Source organism: Pseudophryne corroboree, chromosome 8, assembly GCF_028390025.1.
Source record: "Pseudophryne corroboree isolate aPseCor3 chromosome 8, aPseCor3.hap2, whole genome shotgun sequence".
Classification (NCBI taxonomy): Eukaryota; Metazoa; Chordata; class Amphibia; order Anura; family Myobatrachidae; genus Pseudophryne; species Pseudophryne corroboree.
In genome coordinates this window covers 30,096,540-30,119,483 of record NC_086451.1, presented here as the reverse complement: position 1 = coordinate 30,119,483, position 22,944 = coordinate 30,096,540, and the positions used below count along the sequence as shown (strand labels likewise).

The 22,944-nt window shown below is 48.8% G+C and overlaps 1 protein-coding gene across 1 annotated transcript in view; it reads right to left on the bottom strand.

The window, feature by feature from the left end:
* Positions 1 to 4,729: 4,729 nt before the first annotated feature.
* Positions 4,730 to 22,944, bottom strand: part of ANAPC2 (anaphase promoting complex subunit 2) — a 58,868-nt gene continuing 40,653 nt past the window's right edge. Inside the window, exons 5-13 of the mRNA XM_063936164.1 lie at positions 17,661 to 17,780; positions 16,729 to 16,846; positions 16,293 to 16,468; positions 15,473 to 15,614; positions 14,873 to 14,948; positions 7,592 to 7,795; positions 7,062 to 7,191; positions 6,401 to 6,636; positions 4,730 to 6,171 (exon numbers count right to left, since the gene is read on the bottom strand). Coding sequence (XP_063792234.1) covers positions 5,959 to 6,171; positions 6,401 to 6,636; positions 7,062 to 7,191; positions 7,592 to 7,795; positions 14,873 to 14,948; positions 15,473 to 15,614; positions 16,293 to 16,468; positions 16,729 to 16,846; positions 17,661 to 17,780 — 1,415 coding nt within the window. The 3' untranslated portion in view covers positions 4,730 to 5,958. The remainder of the gene's footprint in view (positions 6,172 to 6,400; positions 6,637 to 7,061; positions 7,192 to 7,591; positions 7,796 to 14,872; positions 14,949 to 15,472; positions 15,615 to 16,292; positions 16,469 to 16,728; positions 16,847 to 17,660; positions 17,781 to 22,944) is intronic.

The following is a 22,944-nucleotide window of genomic DNA, read 5'->3' as shown; positions in this document are numbered from 1 at the left end:
CACTGCACAGAAAAGCTACAAACTCCAGACAGGTGTGTTGCCTAGAGACAATGAGAGCTGGGAGCCTCCACCGGGGGGGGGAATAAGCTTCACCCCCCTTCCCCCCTCATACCTTATACATGTAAAGAATCCTCCCTGCACAGCCAGGAGAGGAAAGGAGCTTTCAGTGGCCCGGGGAGCGGGGGACTGTGGAGCGGCGTCTCGTCATGCTGCAGCGGCTGGGGAGCGGAGAAAGCCCGCCGTACAGAGCGGGAGTTAGCTCCGCCCCCTCCGCTTCGGCGCCAAATTCAAATCCACTGTATAGTAAGCGGAAAGCGCCCATGCATCCCCCGGCCGCCTGTATGCTGCGGCCGGGGAGCGATGTGCGGCCGGGGAGCGGAAAGCCTGAGCCCGCCGAACGGAGCGGGAGTTAGCTCCGCCCCCCTGCTCCGGTCACTTTCAAATTAAAACCGCACTATCATCCGGCTGCCTGTAAGTGTGTATGCTGCGGCCGGGGAGTGTGTCCTTTGCTGGAATCGAACCCTAGCTCGTGGGCATCGTAACCATAGGTGTTACCACTCTGCCATGAGAGCTATGCTAATTATTACACAGATATATGATATATGTAAATGTATCACCCGGCTGCCTGTATGCTGCAGCCGGGGAGTGAAGAGCGCTGAGCCCGCTTACAGAGCTGGCTGAAGCTCCGCCCCCCCACATAATGGCGCCAATTTCAAATTAGTAAGCCTTTTATGCACTCCAGCCTGTCTGACTGGAGAGTATAGGGGAGCCTGTCCATGTATTAAAACACTGAAACTGAAAAATGTAAAAACATACATCAGTCTGGAGGGGGAGGGGGGGAGATTGTACTTCCTTCCGTCAGGCGTTTCGACCCAGCGGCCCCGACACGCGCCGCACGCAGCGGTGTCCGGCCATTTTTGATACTCACCGCTGCCATGCTGCCGGAATCTTCTGCTGGATGGAGTGGCCCCGACACGCGCCGCACGCAGCGGTGTCCGGCCAACTCAGGAGAGCTCAGTGTCTCCCTCAGCCGGGGCCCATCCCGAGCCGCACGCAGCTGCGATGGGACCCCGCCGGCAGCTCCCGCGGTGCAGACTGGCAGTGGCAGAGCTGCCAGTCTGTGAGTGTGTGAAAGAAAAATAAAATAATAAAGAAAAAATTCTTCAGCTAAACCCAAGTGAACCAGCTACCTCGGGCACTAAACTAAGACTGGCTTGGAGGGGAGATAGTAGGGGAGGAGCTAGCCACAGTGTGAGAATTTTAAAGTGCCAGCTCCCAATTACTGCCTACTATTTCCCCATTGTAACTATGCTCCAGTGGCCCCTAGTGGATGAAGGAGAAAGTAAATACAAAGGATTTCTTTACATAGGACTAAACGTGGCAACAGCTGACCAGTGACCGTGGCTTTCAAAGAGTATATCATTTAAAAACTAAACATGGCTCCTTATGAAAGGATAAACATGTTGACCATGCTGGCATTTGTAGTTCCACAGCTGGTAAAAATCACAGGTTGTCTTAGGATGAACTATGTTAGTTTCCCCAAACTCCACCATTACAGTCCAGGTTTTAAGGATATCCATACCCAAGTCCAGATAGTTAAATCTAATTGACTGAGGTACTAATGACCTGTGCTCAAACATGGATATCCTTAAAACCTGAACTGTAAAGGCAGAGTTTGGAAAACTCCGATCTAGGCCATAGGTTTTCAAACCCGGTTCTCAGGATGCCAAACAGTGCGTGTTTTCCAGGTCTCCCGACAAGTGAAATAATTAGCGCCACCTGTGTCAGTGAGTAATAACTACACCTGTGCACCTGCTAGGTGACCTGGGAAATGTGAGCTCTCTGGGGGTCCTGGGGGCTTGAGTTGAAGAACCACTGATCTAGGGTCTCACCCCTGCACCTCTCCCACATGTAACAATCCAGTGTGGGACCAGGAGCGGTTTCAGTTGGAATCGTCAGAGCATTTCTTGTTGACAGCCAACACAATTACAGGGTGATGAGTTGGTAAATAATTAACTAATTAAATAGTTATAGTCTGTATTGTTCGCACACAATGTTCTATTGTGCATGGAGCACTCAGCCATGAGTCCAATCTAGTCCACCTGCATCACAGTTCAGGCAGAGGCATGAAACCGGTCAATGACTGTGGAGACAGAGGGATTAGTCAGTGCCATGGTGTAAGGTACAATATGTGCCGTCATGTAACCCCACACCTGCCTACTCCTGCAAGAAACACCACGGGAGCGTGTCCTGCTCTGCACAAAGGGGTGTGTCTACCTCCACCACTGGGCGTGGCTGTAGCTACCCAGGGGCGCATCCAGCACCCTCACATTGAACCTATAGTACCCTGCAGATAGGGCTGGTGTATGGGGGGCACCTCCACCAGTGGCTGCAGCGAAGGGCTGAGATTATTTTTAGGTTACTGTAAAAGTTATGACACTGCCAGTAATCATCTGGTTTGAGCTTCAGTTCCACCAATGCGAAAAACACACAAAATGACGATAAAAAAATAAAATAATAAAGTTATCCCTTTAGCCACAATGGGGCTGTCTGCTTTTGATAAATTAGCCCGGTGGTCTCTACATAAAGTTAATGGGGGTCATTCTGACCCATTCGCAGGCTGCGGTTCATCGCTGCAGTGCAACGAGTCGGGAATGCGCACGCAGGTCGTTGCCCAGCAACAACCAGTAGAAAGATCGCAAGAAGATTGACAGCGGGGAGGCGTTCCGGGGCGGATACTCACCGTTTCCCGGGCGGAGATCCGAACGCAGCCGTGTCCAGGCGTTTGGAGGGTGGTTGTCTGACGCAAATCCCAGGACCTTCGTCGCTGAAATCATCGCACCAGGCAATTATGTCTAAGGCTAGTCTTGTTTTACACACAACTTTTTTTAGCATAGAAGGGATGCAAAAGCGATCACAGCCCTGCTATGCTAAAATACACCCCCCCCGTAGGCGGCGTCTAGTTGATCGCAGGAGCAGCAAAAAGTTGCTACGTGTGATCAACTCGGAATGACCACCTATATCTGGTATACAAGACTCTTTACAACACAAAGTAACTTTAATGTGTCACTAGCCCCATCTAGTGGTTGCATATCATATAACACTGTAACAAGACAGGATCATTATTGTTGGTATCACGCTGTGAAAATGAACCAACCAACCACATGCAGATTTTGGCTGCTGCCGGTTACCATGATTATAGGCGTAACCACCCAGGTGTTGTGCGATACTGGTGCAAACACTCTGGCACCTATCTCACTACAGATCCTCATACTCACTGACCTCTGCTTCCCAGGGACACAATAGGTACAGGGGTAGGCTTGTTAAACTTGTAAAGGTGGGTGGTAACAGCCACGTGCCTGGCAACACAATACATCTCACACAATGACTGCGTCATAAGACCATCCCTTCTCTCTTGCATCAATCACAGTGGTTACACATCACTTGAGCACAGAGCTGACACTCATGAAGGTACATTGGGGGTCATTCCGAGTTGATCGCTCGCTAGCAGTTTTTAGCAGCCGTGCAAACGCTATGCCGCCTCCCTCTGGGAGTGTATTTTAGCTTAGCAGAAGTGCGAACAAAAGGATCGCAGAGCGGCTACAAAAAAATATTGTGCAGTTTCAGAGTAGCTCCAGACCTACTCAGCGCTTGTAATCACTTCAGACTGTTCAGTTCCTGTTTTGACGTCACAAACACGCCCTGCGTTCAGCCAGCCACGCCTGCGTTTTTCCTGGCACGCCTGCGTTTTTTCGATCACTACCTGAAAACAGTCAGTTGACACCCACATTCGCCCTCTTCCTGTCAATCACTCTGTGGCCAGCAGTGCGACTGAAAAGCTTCGCTAGACCTTGTGTGAAAGTACGTCGCGCATACGTATGTGCAAAAGTGCCTTTTTTTTTTGCATTGTCGCTGCGCAGCGAACATTTTCAGCTAGCGATCAAATCGGAATGACCCTCATTGGCAATACAATGCACACTGCACTGTCCGCTGCTCCCCCTTGGTAGCTCCTACACTTTGGCCTTTGCAAAGTCCAACTGACAGCACCTCCACACGCTCACTGTAACTCTCAGGGGTGTCACCAACCAGTGTCTCACACAGGGTTCTGGAACCTCCAGCTCTCACTGGCACATCTCATCACAGCGAAGTCCTAGAGGTGTCCTCTGAGAACTCACACCTGCCCCACAATAACTGCAACTCACTAGCACCAATATCTATTGTACGGCATTGGGGTAGAGGAGACTACAGCGCAGAGATTCCAGGAGGGAGTTACATAAAGGGGAGTTATTCACAAGTTATCAGACGGCACCGACCGCGTGATTTCTTGATTGCAGCAGCGTTCTCAGGGTCTAATTCAGACCTGATTGCAGCAGAGAAATTTGTTAGCTGATGGGCAAAACCATGTGCACTGCAGGGGAGGGGCAGATGTAACATGTGCAGAAAGAGTTCGATTTTAATGGGTTATATTGTTTCTGTGCAGGGTAAATACTGGCTGCTTTATTTTTATACTGCAGATAAGATTCCAGTTTTAACACACCCCACCCAAATCTAACTCTCTCTGCACATGTTACATCTGCCCTCCTCCCTGCAGTGCGCATGGTTTTGCCTATTAGCTAACAAATTAGCTGATGCTATCAGGTCTGAATTAGGCCCCCAGTCTTATTTAAAAGACCAGTAGTAATGGCAATGGTTTTAATTAGGCAGCATCACTTAGGAGTAGATTAATGAGTTACTGTGGTCACATACTTTATTTGGCAATAAATGTCCCTGTCAAAAGTCACTATACTTAATACACAAAATAAACTGACACAAACGACACAACAGCATTTATATTTCAATGGTTCTGTAACGTTTACAGATAAGAGTGGGGGTCATTGAGTCACAGAAGACTCCACCTCGATCATTGGAGCCAAAACTCGGTCGTCAAGTGCATGTTTCCTCAAAGAATCACAAGGGAAATAATTAGCTTCACCTGAGGATCTCTTATCACATGCGTCAGTAATGACTACACCTGTGCTCCTGCAAGGTGACCTAGAAAACAGGAACTGTCGGGACAGAGTTTGGGAACCACTGACCTAGATCCTAATAGTCCGTGCAGGGCACAACAGGTTTTGCACTTTATATTACTGGTGCTATAAAGTACTACGAATTGTGCTGGCCTTCTTCCAATGTGGGTTACGCAGATGGCGGCAATGTTGACCCGACGCTGCGTCCACAGATGCAGGAGATCAGCGCAGCCGGCATTTACACAAGACTCCTGCTGTTGCTTATGCATACGTTCACGCAGTGGCAGCGACAAATGTTCTCCTTTGACTCAAGGCCACTGACCATTGCGCTCTCCTCTATGTGCAACAATGTAACGCTCTCCTCTATGTGCAACAATGTAACCCCAAGTAAGATCTGTACATCCAGAACCCCGGGTGCTTTACTGCAGAACTCTAATTCCTACAGGCACGTAGATATACAGTGGAAACGCAGTACATTCATCACATTAACAGGAGCATTTCTTTTCCATTACACCCATAGTAATGAAAGCTAACAGATACCAAAGTCTCCATATTTTACACCTCACTGCTTTCAGCAACTCCTTAGGACTAAGCCTCCAGCTCGTGTCGTCACAGATTAATATTAATAAAAATAAAATAAAAAAAGTGACCTTAGATCAGTGCGAGTTTGCACAGGTTATAAGATTGCCTCCCCTCCCCCATGATGCTGCATGTTGTGTCCGGTCAGAGAAACCCTGCGCAGGGTCTGCATCACAAATCCTCTAACCATCGGCTGAACTCAGGAGGCAAATCGCAGGAGACCCCGAACCGATGGTCACGCTGCGTATACCACTCAGTGACAAGGGAGCAGCACCATCTGAATGCCATCAGATATCAGTATGTATCCCGCAGACACAGATCTGGCCAGGGAAAAGACGCTGGTATCTCCATGGGGTAAGATCAGTCTTTATCGCTAGCTAGAGTTCTTAGGCAGTCTGTAGACCCCTCCAGAGTACACCAGCTGCTGGTCACTGACTTTCTTCTGGAGGTAGCCCTGGAGTTCCTGAATGTCGATTTCCGTCACCACGGGGCCGGTCATCACGAACATCTTCAGCATGCTGTGAATGCGCTCCAGGGGCAGGCTCTCCAGGTTAGTCAGCATGGCCTGGATGTAGGTCCAGAAGAGCTGAGGAGAGAGGGAGAGAGACAATTAGTGTGTACATATGATGCATGTTCACATAACCAAGGCAACCCCACAGAAGACCATGGATGGTATACTCTCTGCCCCCAAATCAGAGGTAGGCAACCTATGGCTCTGTATATACACTGTGGAACCACAAGTCCCAGCAAACCATGCCAGGTCATGCTGGACTTACAATTCCACAACATTAATAGGTGAAGCAACTGGTTCTCACCTGCAGCTCCTCTTCCTTCTGGTCAGCCTGTGAGGCCATCACTGAATCTCCTTCTTCGTCACTGTCTATTAACACCACTTTCTCAGCCTGGTCTTTCTGCTCCTCCTCAATCACGGTGAAGGTCCCGAGAGGGTCCTCGCGGAGGACACCCTGCTGTATCCAGAGGGTCATCTTCCTCCGGAGGGAGGCGACTGGCACCTTCAACACTTCACTCAGCTCTTCTAAGGTCCAGGTACCTACACAGAGGAATGACCCAGTAGTTACCGCTGGTCTCTGACCAATCATACTGCACCAAGCAGTGCCGGGCCTTACATCACTCATACACGCAGAGAAGTCAGCCGGCGGTTACTGCTGGCCTCTGTGACAAACTATATTGCCCCGAACACTGCTGGTGCTACTGGGCCTCGCATCATAATACACACAATCCCATCATTACACCTGGCAGCCAGCTAGGTTTGTACTATGCACCTGTCATTTACACATAGTGGAGGCAGCCCCTGTGTACCCATATGCAGCTACAGACATCGGTGACACACTTGGTAAATGCAGAAAGCATAATTTCCCAGAAGCCACTGGGGCAACATGGCTAACAGTAGGCTAAGCAGTGTGTGGATGAAGACCGCACTAGTAATAATCCTTTCCAGGACCCCGATGTGCTTACTCTTGGTCTGGAAGTTTAAAATGATTGCGGCGTGTACAGGCGAGACAGAGAAGGACAGCGTGCGGTCAGCCAGCTCCAGGTCCAAGCTCACTAGCCCCAGGTGGTGCTTCCAGCTGAGAGTCCGCATCGCCTGAGGAAACATGCAGACGACTCATAAGGGCGAGGTACGGTGAACATGTCCACATAATGCAATGTACTAGTAGATTCATTCAGAGGTTTTCCTGCTAAACGTTTTACAGCCTGTAGGGGTCACTGTTTCCCACTACAGCATATGAGGAGTTCTATCTAGCCTTCAGGTAAACGGTTTCTGTAGACATGAAGTGCAACTGTGACATTCAGGCTAAAGCAAGGTAACAGATGTAGGGAAGTCACAAGCCCTGCTCCACAAGCCCCCCCATCTCTCATAAACAGACCATCTACCCGCACATTATATGGAGGCTACGAGTCCCACTTACTGCCCTGTGCATGGCCTTCAGCACTAGACCCCCTGACCCAGGCCACACTTTGCTGTCCAGGCCCAATGTTCCTACCTTCAGCTTCTCGTACTTTGCGGTATACATCTCCATTGTCTCTTTTATCTGATCGGGCAGCTCCAGTTTCTCCTCCTTTAGTGCCGGCCAAAACTCGCTGGAGAGGATCACCGCCACCAGATTAAACGGAGGCCGCTCCTCCTCCGGGAGTTTCTCCTCCTCGTCGCGGATGTTGGAGTTGATCCTTCGAGAGTCCGCCATGTCCTGTCACACAAACATTGTGGTGAATCAGCCGACAATCTACGATATGAAGAGTGCGGCGGGTCGATAAGACCTTACTAGCTGAACCAAGAGCCTCACTGCTACAGACAAGGATTAAAATGCCCAGATTACAGATGGAATAAGGAGCGTAAAGAGGAGTCATTTGCAGGACTTCAGTTCAGCATTTGGCAAACATTCACAATTGTAACTCCTATATATTTTTCTATTTTTTATATATTTTTTTAACTCCATAAGCCAGCCATCTGTTCATACATGACTCTATTAACACTTTTCACTTATTCATTTCTCTATTTTAATTACATTAAATTTTTGTATCACCCTCTCTATAGCTTTGGCTTCCTAAATACTAATTTATTAACATTATAGTTTTTTCACTGGTATGCTACCCTGGGCTTTCTGGCTTATGCTGGTGTTTTGGGGTGCCACACCCTACACCTAGATATAGCGCTAGGGACCCCAAATATACAGAGACGCCTTGATGCGGCTTTGGGGCTTAGTCACACATTTGCGCAAATATGTGTAACGAAGATCTCTGAAATCTAAAATTATGTGGAATTTATATCTGGTTACTGTTATCATTCAGGGTGCTGGGGGAAACAATGTCTCCCTTTATTTCTTGCTTAGAAATACCCCTCCCTTTCGAGCACCTGAATATCATTAAGCTGATTGAGCATCTACCATTATATATGTACATACATGACTGCCAGATCTATACTGACATAAACCAGCTATACAGTTTCATCCTTTTGCTTAGGTTTGTAATGATAATTTCTTAAGCAGTTAGATACAAGCAGTGTATGGTAGAAGCAGAAGGAAGACGTCGTATCTAAATTCTGTGAAGAGTTGGTCCCACTTCTAAAATGTATTCTCTAAAGAAAATAAGAATTTACTTACCGATAATTCTATTTCTCATTGTCCGTAGTGGATGCTGGGGACTCCGAAAGGACCATGGGGAATAGCGGCTCCGCAGGAGACTGGGCACAAAGTAAAAGCTTTAGGACTAGCTGGTGTGCACTGCCTCCTCCCCCTATGACCCTCCTCCAAGCCTCAGTTAGGATACTGTGCCCGGACGAGCGTACACAATAAGGAAGGATTTTGAATCCCGGGTAAGACTCATACCAGCCACACCAATCACACCATACAACTTGTGATCTGAACCCAGTTAACAGCATGATAACAGAAGGAGCCTCTGAAAAGATGGCTCACAACAACAACAATAACCCGATTTTTGTAACAATAACTATGTACAAGTAATGCAGACAATCCGCACTTGGGATGGGCGCCCAGCATCCACTACGGACTATGAGAAATAGAATTATCGGTAAGTAAATTCTTATTTTCTCTAACGTCCTAGTGGATGCTGGGGACTCCGAAAGGACCATGGGGATTATACCAAAGCTCCCAAACGGGCGGGAGAGTGTGGATGACTCTGCAGCACCGAATGAGAGAACTCCAGGTCCTCCTCAGCCAGGGTATCAAATTTGTAGAATTTAGCAAACCTGTTTGCCCCTGACCAAGTAGCTGCTCGGCAAAGTTGTAAAGCCGAGACCCCTCGGGCAGCCGCCCAAGATGAGCCCACTTTCCGTGTGGAATGGGCTTTTACAGATTTTGGCTGTGGCAGGCCTGCCACAGAATGTGCAAGCTGAATTGTACTACAAATCCAACGAGCAATCGTCTGCTTAGAAGCAGGAGCACCCAGCTTGTTGGGTGCATACAGGATAAACAGCGAGTCAGATTTTCTGACTCCAGCCGTCCTGGAAACATATATTTTCAGGGCCCTGACTACGTCCAGCAACTTGGAATCCTCCAAGTCCCTAGTAGCCGCAGGCACCACAATAGGTTGGTTTAAGTGAAATGCTGAAACCACCTTAGGGAGAAATTAAGGGAGGAGTCCTCAATTCTGCCCTGTCCGTATGAAAAATTAGGTAAGGGCTTTTATAGGATAAAGCCGCCAATTCTGATACACGCCTGGCTGAAGCCAGGGCTAACAGCATTACCACTTTCCATGTGAGATATTTCAAGTCCACAGTGGTGAGTGGTTCAAACCAATGTGATTTTAGGAATCCCAACACTACATTGAGATCCCAAGGTGCCACTGGAGGCACAAAAGGAGGCTGTATATGCAGTACTCCCTTGACAAACGTCTAAACTTCAGGAACAGAAGCTAGTTCTTTTTGGAAGAATATCGACAGGGCCGAAATTTGAACCTTAATGGACCCTAATTTGAGGCCCATAGACAGTCCTGTTTGCAGGAAATGCAGGAATCGACCCAGTTGAAATTCCTCCGTAGGGGCCTTCCTGGCCTCGCACCACGCAACATATTTACGCCAAATACGGTGATAATGTTGTACGGTTACATCCTTCCTGGCTTTGATCAGGGTAGGGATGACTTCATCCGGAATGCCTTTTTCCTTCAGGATCCGGCGTTCAACCGCCATGCCGTCAAACGCAGCCGCGGTAAGTCTTGGAACAGACATGGTCCCTGCTGGAGCAGGTCCTGTCTTAGAGGTAGAGGCCACGGGTCTTCCGTGAGCATCTCTTGAATTTCCGGGTACCAAGTCCTTCTTGGCCAATCCGGAGCCACGAGTATAGTCTTTACTCCTCTCCTTCTTATGATTCTCAGTACTTTTGGTATGAGAGGAAGAGGAGGGAACACATACACTGACCGGTACACCCACGGTGTTACCAGAGCGTCCACAGCTATTGCCTGAGGGTCCCTTGACCTGGAGCAATATCTGTCCAGTTTTTTGTTGAGGCGAGACGCCATCATGTCCACCTTTGGTTTTTCCCAACGGTTTACAATCATGTGGAAGACTTCCGGGTGAAGTCCCCACTCCCCCGGGTGAAGATCGTGTCTGCTGAGGAAGTCTGCTTCCCAGTTGTCCACTCCCGGAATGAACACTGCTGACAGTGCTATCACATGATTTTCCGCCCAGCGAAGAACCCTTGCCACTTCCGTCATTGCCCTCCTGCTTCTTGTGCCGCCCTGTCTGTTTACGTGGGCGACTGCCGTGATGTTGTCCGACTGGATCAATACTGGCTGACCCTGAAGCAGAGGCCTTGCCTGACTTAGGGCATTGTAAATGGCCCTTAGTTCCAGGATATTTATGTGAAGTGACGTTTCCATGCTTGACCACAAGCCCTGGAAATTTCTTCCCTGTGTGACTGCTCCCCAGCCTCTCAGGCTGGCATCCGTGGTCACCAGGACCCAATCCTGAATGCCGAATCTGCGGCCTCCTAGGAGATGAGCACTCTGTAACCACCACAGGAGAGACACCCTTGTCCTTGGAGACAGGGTTATCCGCTGATGCATTTGAAGATGCGATCCGGACCATTTGTCTAGCAGATCCAACTGAAAAGTTCTTGCGTGGAATCTGCCGAATGGAATCGCTTCGTAAGAAGCCACCATCTTTCCCAGGACCCTTGTGCACTGATGCACTGACACCTGGCCTGGTCTTAGGAGTTTCCTGACTAGGTCGGATAACTCCCTGGCTTTCTCTTCCGGGAGAAACACCTTTTTCTGTACTGTGTCCAGAATCATCCCTAGGAACAGCAGACGTGTCGTCGGAATCAGCTGCGATTTTGGAATATTTAGAATCCATCCATGCTGTCGTAGTACTATTTGAGATAGTGCTACTCCGACCTCTAACTGTTCTCTGGACCGTGCCCTTATCAGGAGATCGTCCAAGTAAGGGATAATTAAGACGCCTTTTCTTTGAAGAAGAATCATCATTTCGGCCATTACCTTGGTAAAGCAGCGTCTGAAACGGATAGTGACAGTTTTGTACCACAAACCTGAGGTACCCTTGGTGAGAAGGGCAAATTGGGACATGGAGGTAAGCATCCTTGATGTCCAGAGACACCATGTAGTCCCCTTCTTCTAGGTTCGCTATCACTGCTCTGAGTGACTCCATCTTGAACTTGAACCTTTTTATGTAAGTGTTCAAGGCTTTCAGATTTAAAATGGGTCTCACCGAGCCGTCCGGCTTCGGTACCACAAACAGCGTGGAATAATACCCCTTTCCCTGTTGTAGGAGGGGTACCTTGATTATCACTTGCTGGGAATACAGCTTGTGAATGGCTTCCAATACCGCCTCCCTGTCGGGGGTAGACGTTGGTAAAGCAGACTTCAGGAACCGGCGAGGGGGAGACATCTCGAATTCCAATTTGTACCCCTGAGATACTACCTGCAGGATCCAGGGGTCCACTTGCGAGTGAGCCCACTGCGCGCTGAAAATCTTGAGACGGGCCCCCACCGTGCCTGAGTCCGCTTGTAAGGCCCCAGCGTCATGCTGAGGACTTGGCAGAAGCGGGGGAGGGCTTCTGTTCGTGGGAAGAAGCTGTCTGTTGCAGTCTTTTTCCCCTTCCTCTGCCCCGGGGCAGATATGAGTGGCCTTTTGCCCGCTTGCCCTTATGGGGACGAAAGGACTGAGCCTGAAAAGACGGTATCTTTTTCTGCAGCGAAGTGACTTGGGGTAAAAAGGTGGATTTCCCAGCCGTTGCCGTGGCCACCAGGTCCGATAGACCGCCCCCAAATAACTCCCCCCCTTTATACGGCAATACCTCCATATGCCGTTTGGAATCCGCATCCCCTGACCACTGTCGCGTCCATAATCCTCTTCTGGCAGAAATGGACATCGCACTTACTCTTGATGCCAGAGTGCAAATGTCTCTCTGTGCATCTCGCATATATAGGAATGCATCCTTTAAATGCTCTATAGTCAATAATATATTGTCCCTGTCCAGGGTATCAATATTTTCAGTCAGGGAATCCGACCAAGCCACCCCAGCACTGCACATCCAGGCTGAGGCGATTGCTGGTCGCAGTATAACACCAGTATGTGTGTATATACTTTTAAGGATATTTTCCAGCCTCCTATCTGGTGGCTCCTTAAGGGCGGCCGTTTCTGGAGACGGTAACGCCACTTGTTTTGATAAGCGTGTGAGCGCCTTATCTACCCTAGGGGGTGTTTCCCAACGAGCCCTAACCTCTGGTGGGAAGGGATATAGTGCCAATAATTTTTTAGAAATTAGCATTTTGTCAGGGGTAACCCACGCTTCATCACACACTTCATTCAATTCATCTGATTCAGGAAAAACTACGGGTAGTTTTTTCACACCCCACATAATACCCCTTTTTGCAGTACTTGCAGTATCAGAGATGTGCAAAACCTCCTTCATTGCCGTGATCATGTAACGTGTGGCCCTACTGGAAAATACGTTTGTTTCTTCACCGTCGACACTGGAGTCAGTGTCTGTGTCTGGGTCCGTGTCGACCCACTGAGGTAACGGGCGTTTAATAGCCCCTGACGGTGTTTGAGACGCCTGGACAGGCACTAACTGAGCTGCCGGCTGTCTCATGTCGTCAACAGTTTTCTGTAACGTGCCGACACTGTCACGTAATTCCTTAATTACGGCCATCCATTCAGGTGTCGACTCCCTAGGGGGTGACATCACCATTATAGGCAATTGCTCCGCCTCCACATCATTTTCCTCCTCATACATGTCGACACACACGTACCGACACCCAGCACACACACAGGGAATGCTCTGATAGAGGACAGGACCCACTTAGCCCCTTGGGGAGACAGAGGGAGAGTTTGCCAGCACACACCAGAGCGCTATATATGTATAGGGACAACCTTACAATAAGTGTCTATCCCTTATAGCTGCTTATATCTGTTATTTTGCCAAATAAGTGCCCCCCTCTCTTTTTTACCCTGTTTCTGTAGTGCAGGATGCAGGGGAGATTCTGGGAGCCTTCCTACCAGCGGAGCTGTGTGGGAAAAATGGCGCTGTGTGCTGAGGAGATAGGCCCCGCCCCCTTCACGGCGGGCTCTTCTCCCGCTTTTTTCTGGAAAACTGGCAGGGGTTAAATACATCCATATAGCCCAGGAGCTATATGTGATGTATTTTTTGCCAAATAAGGTAAATTCATTGCTTTCCAGGGCGCCCCCCCCCCCCCCAGCGCCCTGCACCCTCAGTGACCGAAGTGTGAAGTGTGCTGAGAGCAATGGCGCACAGCTGCAGTGCTGTGCGCTACCTTATGAAGACAGGAAAGTCTTCTGCCGCCGATTTATGGACCTCTTCTTGCTTCAGCATCTGTAAGGGGGCCGGCGGCGCGGCTCCGGGACCCATCCATGGCTGGGCCTGTGATCGTCCCTCTGGAGCTAATGTCCAGTAGCCTAAGAAGCCCAATCCACTCTGCACGCAGGTGAGTTCGCTTCTTCTCCCCTTAGTCCCTCGATGCAGTGAGCCTGTTGCCAGCAGGTCTCACTGAAAATAAAAAAACCTATTTAAACTTTTACTCTAAGCAGCTCAGGAGAGCCACCTAGATTGCACCCTTCTCGTTCGGGCACAAAATCTTAACTGAGGCTTGGAGGAGGGTCATAGGGGGAGGAGCCAGTGCACACCAGCTAGTCCTAAAGCTTTTACTTTGTGCCCAGTCTCCTGCGGAGCCGCTATTCCCCATGGTCCTTTCGGAGTCCCCAGCATCCACTAGGACGTTAGAGAAATACATTTGGCTTTATAACCTGCTGTATTTCATGTACGTGTGTGTGATAGCCCAGCAACACACAGCTCTAAAAACTTCCGGTGTAGCCAATACTGCTGCTTACATGGAAGTAGCAGCGATTGCTCTAATATGGTGATGCAGTAGGTGGCGTCACACCTCCTCCTGCAATAATGATTGAACCGCATCCTAGGATGCGCTATCTAATTATCTCCGACACCATTGGCCAGCTGTGTGACGACCCATGGGGTCACACAAGCCGGCCGCTGCTACCTAGAGGCCAGGTAATCTCCACCTTCTAATGGAGATCCCGGCATCTTCCCTCCCCTGCAGCGACACCCCTCTGTTTGGAGAAACAGAGGGAGGACACCACCCCCTCCCCCAAACGTCAGACTGTCAATCACTGACCGTCTGATGCCACACTGTCGTCTCAGAACCTGTCTTGCACATGTGCAAAGTACCGATAATCGTGCTGCATACGCACTACTCCAACCACACTTGATAACCGTCTCACTAATTATCCTGAACACAGACAACGTCACTTATACCTTCAGCATGACCTCGCAGTAATGCATCTGAGCCTCTCCGAACCGCAGCTTCAGCAGCTCCACGTTACGGATCTCTCTAGGAAGCGAGAAGTCTCATATTATATTATATTATATTATATAACATTTAGCGGCTGTGCAAAACATTCAGTACTGATTAGCAAAGCTGTTCTATTAGGTAGCAACGGGGAAGGGTGGGGGGGGGGGGGGGGGGGGGGCAATCCCAAAGTAAATACGGCGTAATAAAAATGACAAACCGCACAGCTGGGATAATAATGGTGTTATAGCTGTGGGCAGGACTGGAAGAGGTGAAGCAGACCACAACAAAATGGAGGATCATGATCGCTATACACACTGCACCTAGCGGACACTTTTCCCTGTGCTATAGGCTATCAGACAAAATACATTACTGAAGCCTTAAGACTCCCGTGTTATGTGACCTGAACTCTTACTTGGTGCAGGCCTCTATCTCATTTTACACCTGTGGGAAAGCAGCTACTTCTACTGTGTGGTCACAGACATCACACATAAGATCACAGTAGTCCTACACAGGCCAAGCACAGCAGGACTAGTACAAGGTGCTAAATAAATACGGTCCACTACCTCTCTGAACTGTAGCTGCACTGATGGAGGAGCCTATCGGCGAGGAGGGTCCGGTACTCATTGATAAAGAGCTCTTTGCTGCCGTAAATGCTGACCAGGAGGCTGATGATGTCGGAGGACCGACGCTTGGAACCACTTTTACCTGGAAATGGGGGAACAGACGTTAAAAGGAAAACTCACTACCACTGACCTGATAAAATTACGTTGTATACATGGTTATTACCGCTATCTACAAAGTAGGAAACAGGTGTGTTCTGGACTTTCGCACACTCCCTATATGGGAGCCACGGGGGAACATGCGCCACAGAGTGTAAATGTGGACCCAAAGATGGTTTCCAATACAAATGGATGAACGGTGTTACTCTAATGAATATGGATTTCATTTATAAATCTCTTTGTTTATAATAAATCTACAATTTTTAAGGACATTTTGTAAAATATAGTCTTTAAAATCTTTCAACTAAATGTGCCCAAACTCGCTGGGATGCAAAGGGCCAATCATGCCATCAGACTAACAGGACAGGCGGCAGGTACGGTGCAGCATCTTCCCACGTATATTTTTGACCACTCCTGTATCTGTTCGAACCAGACATTTGGTCTTCGCTCCAAAATGTCCATCTTACAGATTTGGCCATATGTATATGTATGTATTGGTAATCTGCAACAAATCCAACCAGCTGAAGGTTGGGTGAGCAGCTGGCAACTACAGGGTAAGGTCAGGCGAAGACAAAAAGTTTATGAACAGCTGCAATAAAAATAAAGTGATTGTAGTGGCAATCTGAAGCCCTCTATCCAGCGCCGGCCTGCACAGACAACATACCAGGGTCAGCATCCACCGGGTCCGGCGTCCAGTCCTCTGGCTCAGACACATCATCGTCACTCTCCTGACCATTCTCTAGAACCACAGGGTCCGCCTTCGAGAGCTCGTTGGCCAAATCACCCTCAGCATCTCCGGTCAGACCAGCCACAATTTGCCGCACGGTGTCCTCCCGAGTCCTGACATTGCAATATCAACACATGCATAGTATGGTGGCACAAGGAGAACAGGATAATATGGCTATGGGCACGGGTGGCGTGTGTGTTGGAATTACAGAAGTTCACACTACTGAATAGGTGAAGGTCCTCAATGCTCTGCCGGGACATGGGAAACCGCCAAGCAGAGCGGAGAACCTAGCTGCCTTAGGCACAACATATGGGAAGGAGATACTCCCTTACTACTGCGTGGTGAATGTCTACGTACAGCACAGATGTGTTACCTCAGGTACTTCCTGATAGGCTCACAGGCCACCTCCAGTATCACCATCGATGGATCCAGCTCTCTCAGAGCCTTAATGGCCGAGATGTACAAGGTGATGATGTCTGATGTATTTACTCCTGTACAAGAAGGTTACAGTTACCATACCCACACACACTAGAACAAATATCCTAACTCTATTCTTATTTAGAAGTGTTCTGCCCGCGGCTACTTTTCTGCAAATAGTTCAGTCCATTTATTTACCAAAATTGTAATCCTCCAGCTTCACCAAGCATAGGGTCAGCAAGAGCTGCAAACTACAAAGGTTCTGCCGGGATTACAGAGCCATAGTCTCCCTTACTAAGGGCACTTCGATCATATGTAGAATGGGTCCAATTACTAAGACATAGGGTAGTGGGACATCTATGCAGAAAAAAAATAACTCTAGATAGATATCTTATGCAATTCCCAGCTTTTTTCCTACACCCTTGTCCTGCCAAATGCTCCTCACCTTCCTCCAAACTGTCCCATCTCCATCATAGTCTTCCAGCACTCTCTCTATACCCCTGCACTGCCTGGGCTCACTCACCTACCTCCAAACACTCATCTCTATTCAATTCTCCAGGTTCTTTGCCTACACAGCTCCCTCACCCTCCTCCAAACATCTGTCACCATCTCTTCCCCAATGTATCCTCCTGAATTATTCTCCATCATAAGTAGCCCACCCCCTTCTTTCCCTGTGCACTCTAGTCTCCTACGCACGGGACCAACAGATGTTCTGCCCTTATTCCATCCGTTGTAAAGACGTTTAGTCCTGATAAGGTCCAGAAACAGGAACATACATAGTAGTGAACATTATTGGCCATCCTATATACTGGGTTTAAATTTCTGTTTGTTTTTCTTATTACAGAGGCAAAATAGAACGTCAGGATTTGGCAGTAACGCAGATCTCACCGGGGTGCAGCAGCCTGGTCTCCAGAGCGGTTTTCAGGCAGGAGAGCAGCTGTTGCCGCTGGTTTGTGCGCTCCAAACAGAACTTTAAATCCTCAATTGCTGGTTTTGAGTCAGGGAAATCTAAATGCAAACAGATACACGGAATTCAGCACAAACATGAGATGTACAGTACCAGTCAAAAGTTTGGACACACTTTCTCATTCAATAGTTATTTATTTTAATTATTTTCTACATTGTAGATTAATACTGAAGACATCAAAACTATGAAAGAACACATGGAATTATGTAGTAAACCAAAAAAAAAGTGTTAAAACAAATCAAAATCGGTTTTATATTTTAGATTCCTCAAAGTAGCCCTCTTTTGCTTTGATGACAGCTTTGCACACTCTTGGAGTTCTCTCAATCAGCTTCATGAGGTAGTCTCCTGGAATGGTTTTCCAACAGTCTTGAAGGAGTTCCCGGAGGTGCTGAGCACTTGTTGGCTGCTTTGCCTTCACTCTGCAGTCCAAGTCATCCCAAACCATCTCAATTGGGTTTAGGTCGGGTGATTGTGGAAGCCAGGTCATCTGACGCAGCACTCCATCACTTTCCTTCTTGGTCTAGTAGCCCTTACATAGCCTGGAGGTGCGTTTGGGGTTGTCGTCTTTTTGAAAATAAGATTTTAAACTTACCGGTAAATCTTTTTCTCCTAGTCCGTAAAGGATGCTGGGGACTCCGTAAGGACCATGGGTATAGACGGGCTCCGCAGGAGACATGGGCGCTCTAAAGACTTTAGATGGGTGTGCACTGGCTCCTCCCTCTATGCCCCTCCTCCAGACCTCAGTTAAAGAACTGTGCCCAGAGGAGACGGACAGTACGAGGAAAGGATTTTTGTTAATCTAAGGGCGAGATTCATACCAGCCCACACCATCCATACTGTACAACATGGAACAAACGAACCAGTTAACAGTATGAAACAAAAACAGCATCAGCCAAAGACTGATCTAAACTGTAACATAACCCTTATGTAAGCAACAACTATATACAAGCCTTGCAGAAAATAGTCCGCACTGGGACGGGCACCCAGCATCCTCTACGGACTAGGAGAAAAAGATTTACCGGTAGGTTTAAAATCTTATTTTCTCTTACGTCCTAGAGGATGCTGGGGACTCCGTAAGGACCATGGGGATTATACCAAAGCTCCAGACCGGGCGGGAGAGTGCGGATGACTCTGCAGCACCAATTGAGCAAACATGAGGTCCTCATCAGCCAGGGTATCAAACTTGTAGAATTTTGCAAAAAAGTGTTTGAACTCGACCAAGTAGCTGCTCGGCAAAGCTGTAATGCCGAGACGCCTCGGGCAGCCGCCCAAGAAGAGCCCACCTTCCTAGTGGAATGGGCCTTTACCGAATTTGGTAACGGCAATCCAGCCGTAGAATGAGCCTGCTGAATCGTGTTACAGATCCAGCGAGCAATAGTCTACTTAGAAGCAGGAGCGCCAACCTTGTTGGCTGCATACAGGACAAACAGTGCCTCTGTTTTCCGAACTCGAGCCGTCCTGGCTACATAAATTTTTAAGGCCCTGACTACATCAAGGGACTTGGAATCCTCCAAGTCCCCCGTAGCCACAATAGGTTGGTTCATATGAAAAGACGAAACCACCTTAGGCAGAAATTGAGGACAAGTTCTCAACTCTGCTCGATCCACATGGAAAATCAGATAGGGGCTCTTGTGAGACAAAGCCGCCAATTCGGACGCCCGCCTTGCCGATGCCAAGGCCAGCAACATGACCACTTTCCAAGTGAGAAATTTTAATTCAACCGTTTGAAGAGGTTCAAACCAGTGTGATTTAAGGAACTGTAACACCACGTTAAGGTCCCACTGGGGGCACAAAAGGAGGCTGGATGTGCAGCACTCCCTTTACAAAAGTCTGGACTTCTGGGAGAGAAGCCAATTCCTTCTGAAAGAATATTGATAGGGCCGAAATCTGCACCTTAATGGAGCCTAACTTTAGGCCCATATCCACTCCTGTCTATAGAAAGTGGAGAAAACGGCCCAGGTGGAAATCTTCCGTAGGGGCCTTCTTGGCTTCACCCCAAGATACATATTTCCTCCAGATACGGTGATAATGTTTCGCCGTTACCTCCTTCCTAGCTTTGATTAGAGTAGGGATGACTTCCCCCGGAATACCTTTCCAAGCTAGGATTTGGTGTTCAACCGCCATGCCGTCAAACGTAACCGCGGTAAGTCTTGGAACACGCAGGGCCCCTGCTGCAACAGGTCCTCCCTGGGAGGAAGAGGCCACGGATCTTCTGTGAGCATTTCCTGAAGATCTGAATACCAGGCCCTTCGAGGCCAATCCGGAACAATGAGTATTGTCTGCATTCTTCTTCGTCTTATGATTCTCAATATTTTTCAGATGAGCGGAAGAGGAGGGAACACATAGACCGACTGAAACACCCATGGCGTCACCAGGGCGTCCACCGCTACTGCCTGAGGGTCCCTGGACCTGGAACAATACCTCCGAATCTTCTTGTTGAGGCGTGACGCCATCATGTCTATTTGAGGAAGTTCCCAACGACTTGTTATCTCTGCAAAAACTTCTTGATTAAGACCCCACTCTCCCGGATGGAGATCGTGTCTGCTGAGGAAGTCTGCTTCCCAGTTGTCCACTCCCGGAATGAAGACTGCTGACAGAGCGCTTACGTGATTTTCCGCCCAGCGAAGAATCCTGGTGGCTTCCGCCATTGCCACTCTGCTCCTTGTCCCGCCTTGGCGGTTTACATGAGCCACGGCTGTGACGTCCGATTGAATGAGAACGGGTAGGTCGCGAAGAAGATTCTCCGCCTGTCGTAGGCCGCTGTATATGGCCCTTAATTCCAGCACGTTGATATGTAGACAAGCCTCCTGGCTTGACCATAGTCCCTGAAAATTTCTTCCTTGTGTGACTGCTCCCCATCCTCGAAGGCTCGTGTCCGTGGTCACTAGAACCCAGTCTTGAATGCCGAACCTGCGACCCTCTAGAAGGTGAGTACTCTGCAGCCACCACAGGAGAGACACCCTGGCCCTGGGGGACAGGCTTATTCTTTGATGTATTTGTAGATGGGCCCCCGATCACTTGTCCAGAAGGTCCCACTGAAACGTCCTCGCATGGAACCTGCCGAAGGGGATGGCCTGGTAGGCCGCCACCATTTTTCCCAGTACTCGAGTGCATTGATGAACGGACACTCTTTTTGGTTTTAGCAGGTCTCTGACCATGTTCTGGAGTTCCTGGGCTTTTTCCGTTGGAAGAAAAAATAAGATTTTACTTACCGGTAAATCTTTTTCTCGTAGTCCGTAGTGGATGCTGGGGACTCCGTAAGGACCATGGGGGAATAGACTGGCTCCGCAGGAGACATGGGCACTTTAAGAAAGAATTTAGATTCTGGTGTGCTCTGGCTCCTCCCTCTATGTCCCTCCTCCAGACCTCAGTTAGAGAAACTGTGCCCGGAAGAGCCGACAGTACAAGGAAAGGATTTTGGAAATCCAGGGCAAGACTGATACCAGCCACACCAATCACACCATATAACTTGTGATAAACTTACCCAGTCAACAGTTTGAACAACAGAGCATCAGTTCAACCCTGATGCAACAATAACATAGCCCTTATTGCAGCAATAACTATATACAAGTATTGCAGAAGAAGTCCGCACTTGGGACGGGCGCCCAGCATCCACTACGGACTACGAGAAATAGATTTACCGGTAAGTAAAATCTTATTTTCTCTAACGTCCTAGTGGATGCTGGGGACTCCGTAAGGACCATGGGGATTATACCAAAGCTCCCAAACGGGCGGGAGAGTGCGGATGACTCTGCAGCACCGAATGAGCAAACACAAGGTCCTCCTCAGCCAGGGTATCAAACTTGTAGAACTTTGCAAAGGTGTTTGAACCTGACCAAGTAGCCGCTCGGCACAGCTGTAATGCCGAGACCCCTCGAGCAGCCGCCCAAGAAGAGCCCACCTTCCTAGTAGAATGGGCCTTAACTGATTTTGGCAGAGGCAATCCAGCCGCAGAATGAGCCTGCTGAATCGTATTACAGATCCAGCGAGCAATAGTTTGCTTTGAAGCAGGAGCACCAAGCTTGTTGGAAGCATACAGGATAAACAAAGATTCTGTTTTCCTGACCCTAGCCGTTCTGGCTACATAAACCTTCAAAGCCCTGACCACATCAAGTAACTCGGAATCCTCCAAGTCAGTAGTAGCCACAGGCACCACAATAGGTTGGTTTATATGAATGGATGAAACCACTTTTGGCAGAAATTGTGGACGGGTCCGCAATTCTGCTCTATCCGCATGGAAAACCAGATAAGGGCTTTTATGTGACAAAGCCGCTAATTCTGACACACGCCTAGCTGAAGCCAAGGCTAATAGCATGACCACCTTCCACGTGAGATATTTTAATTCCACCGATTTGAGTGGTTCAAACCAGTGGGATTTCAGGAAACTCAACACCACGTTAAGATCCCAAGGTGCCACCGGGGGCTGAATACACAGCACTCCCTTCACAAACGTCTGAACTTCAGGTAGAGAAGCCAGCTCTTTTAGAAAGAAAAAGGATAGGGCCGAAATCTGGACCTTAATGGAACCCAATTTTAGGCCCAAAGTCACTCCTGACTGTAGGAAGTGAAGGAAACGGCCCAGCTGGAATTCCTCCGTAGGGGCATTCCTGGCCTCACACCAAGCAACATATTTTCGCCATATACGGTGATAATGTTGAGCTGTCACGTCCTTCCTAGCCTTTATCAGCGTAGGAATGACCTCATCTGGAATGCCTTTTTCCGCTAGGATCCGGCGTTCAACCGCCATGCCGTCAAACGCAGCCACGGTAAGTCTTGGAACAGACAGGGCCCTTGTTGCAACAAGTCCTGTCTTAGAGGAAGAGGCCACGGGTCCTCTGTGAGCATTTCTAAAGTCCTTCTTGGCCAATCCGGAACAATGAGTATTGTTCTCACTCCTCTTTTTCTTATGGGTATGAGAGGAAGAGGAGAAAATACATAGACCGACTGGAACACCCACGGTGTCACCAGTGCGTCCACAGCTATCACCTGAGGGTCTCATGACCTGGCGCAATACCTCTGTAGCTTTTTGTTGAGGCGGGATGCCATCATGTCCACCTGTGGCAGTTCCCACCGACTTGCAATCTGCGTGAAGACTTCTTGATGAAGTCCCCACTCTCCCGGGTGGAGGTCGTGCCTGCTGAGGAAGTCTGCTTCCCAGTTGTCCACTCCCGGAATGAACACTGCTGACAGTGCGCTTACGTGATT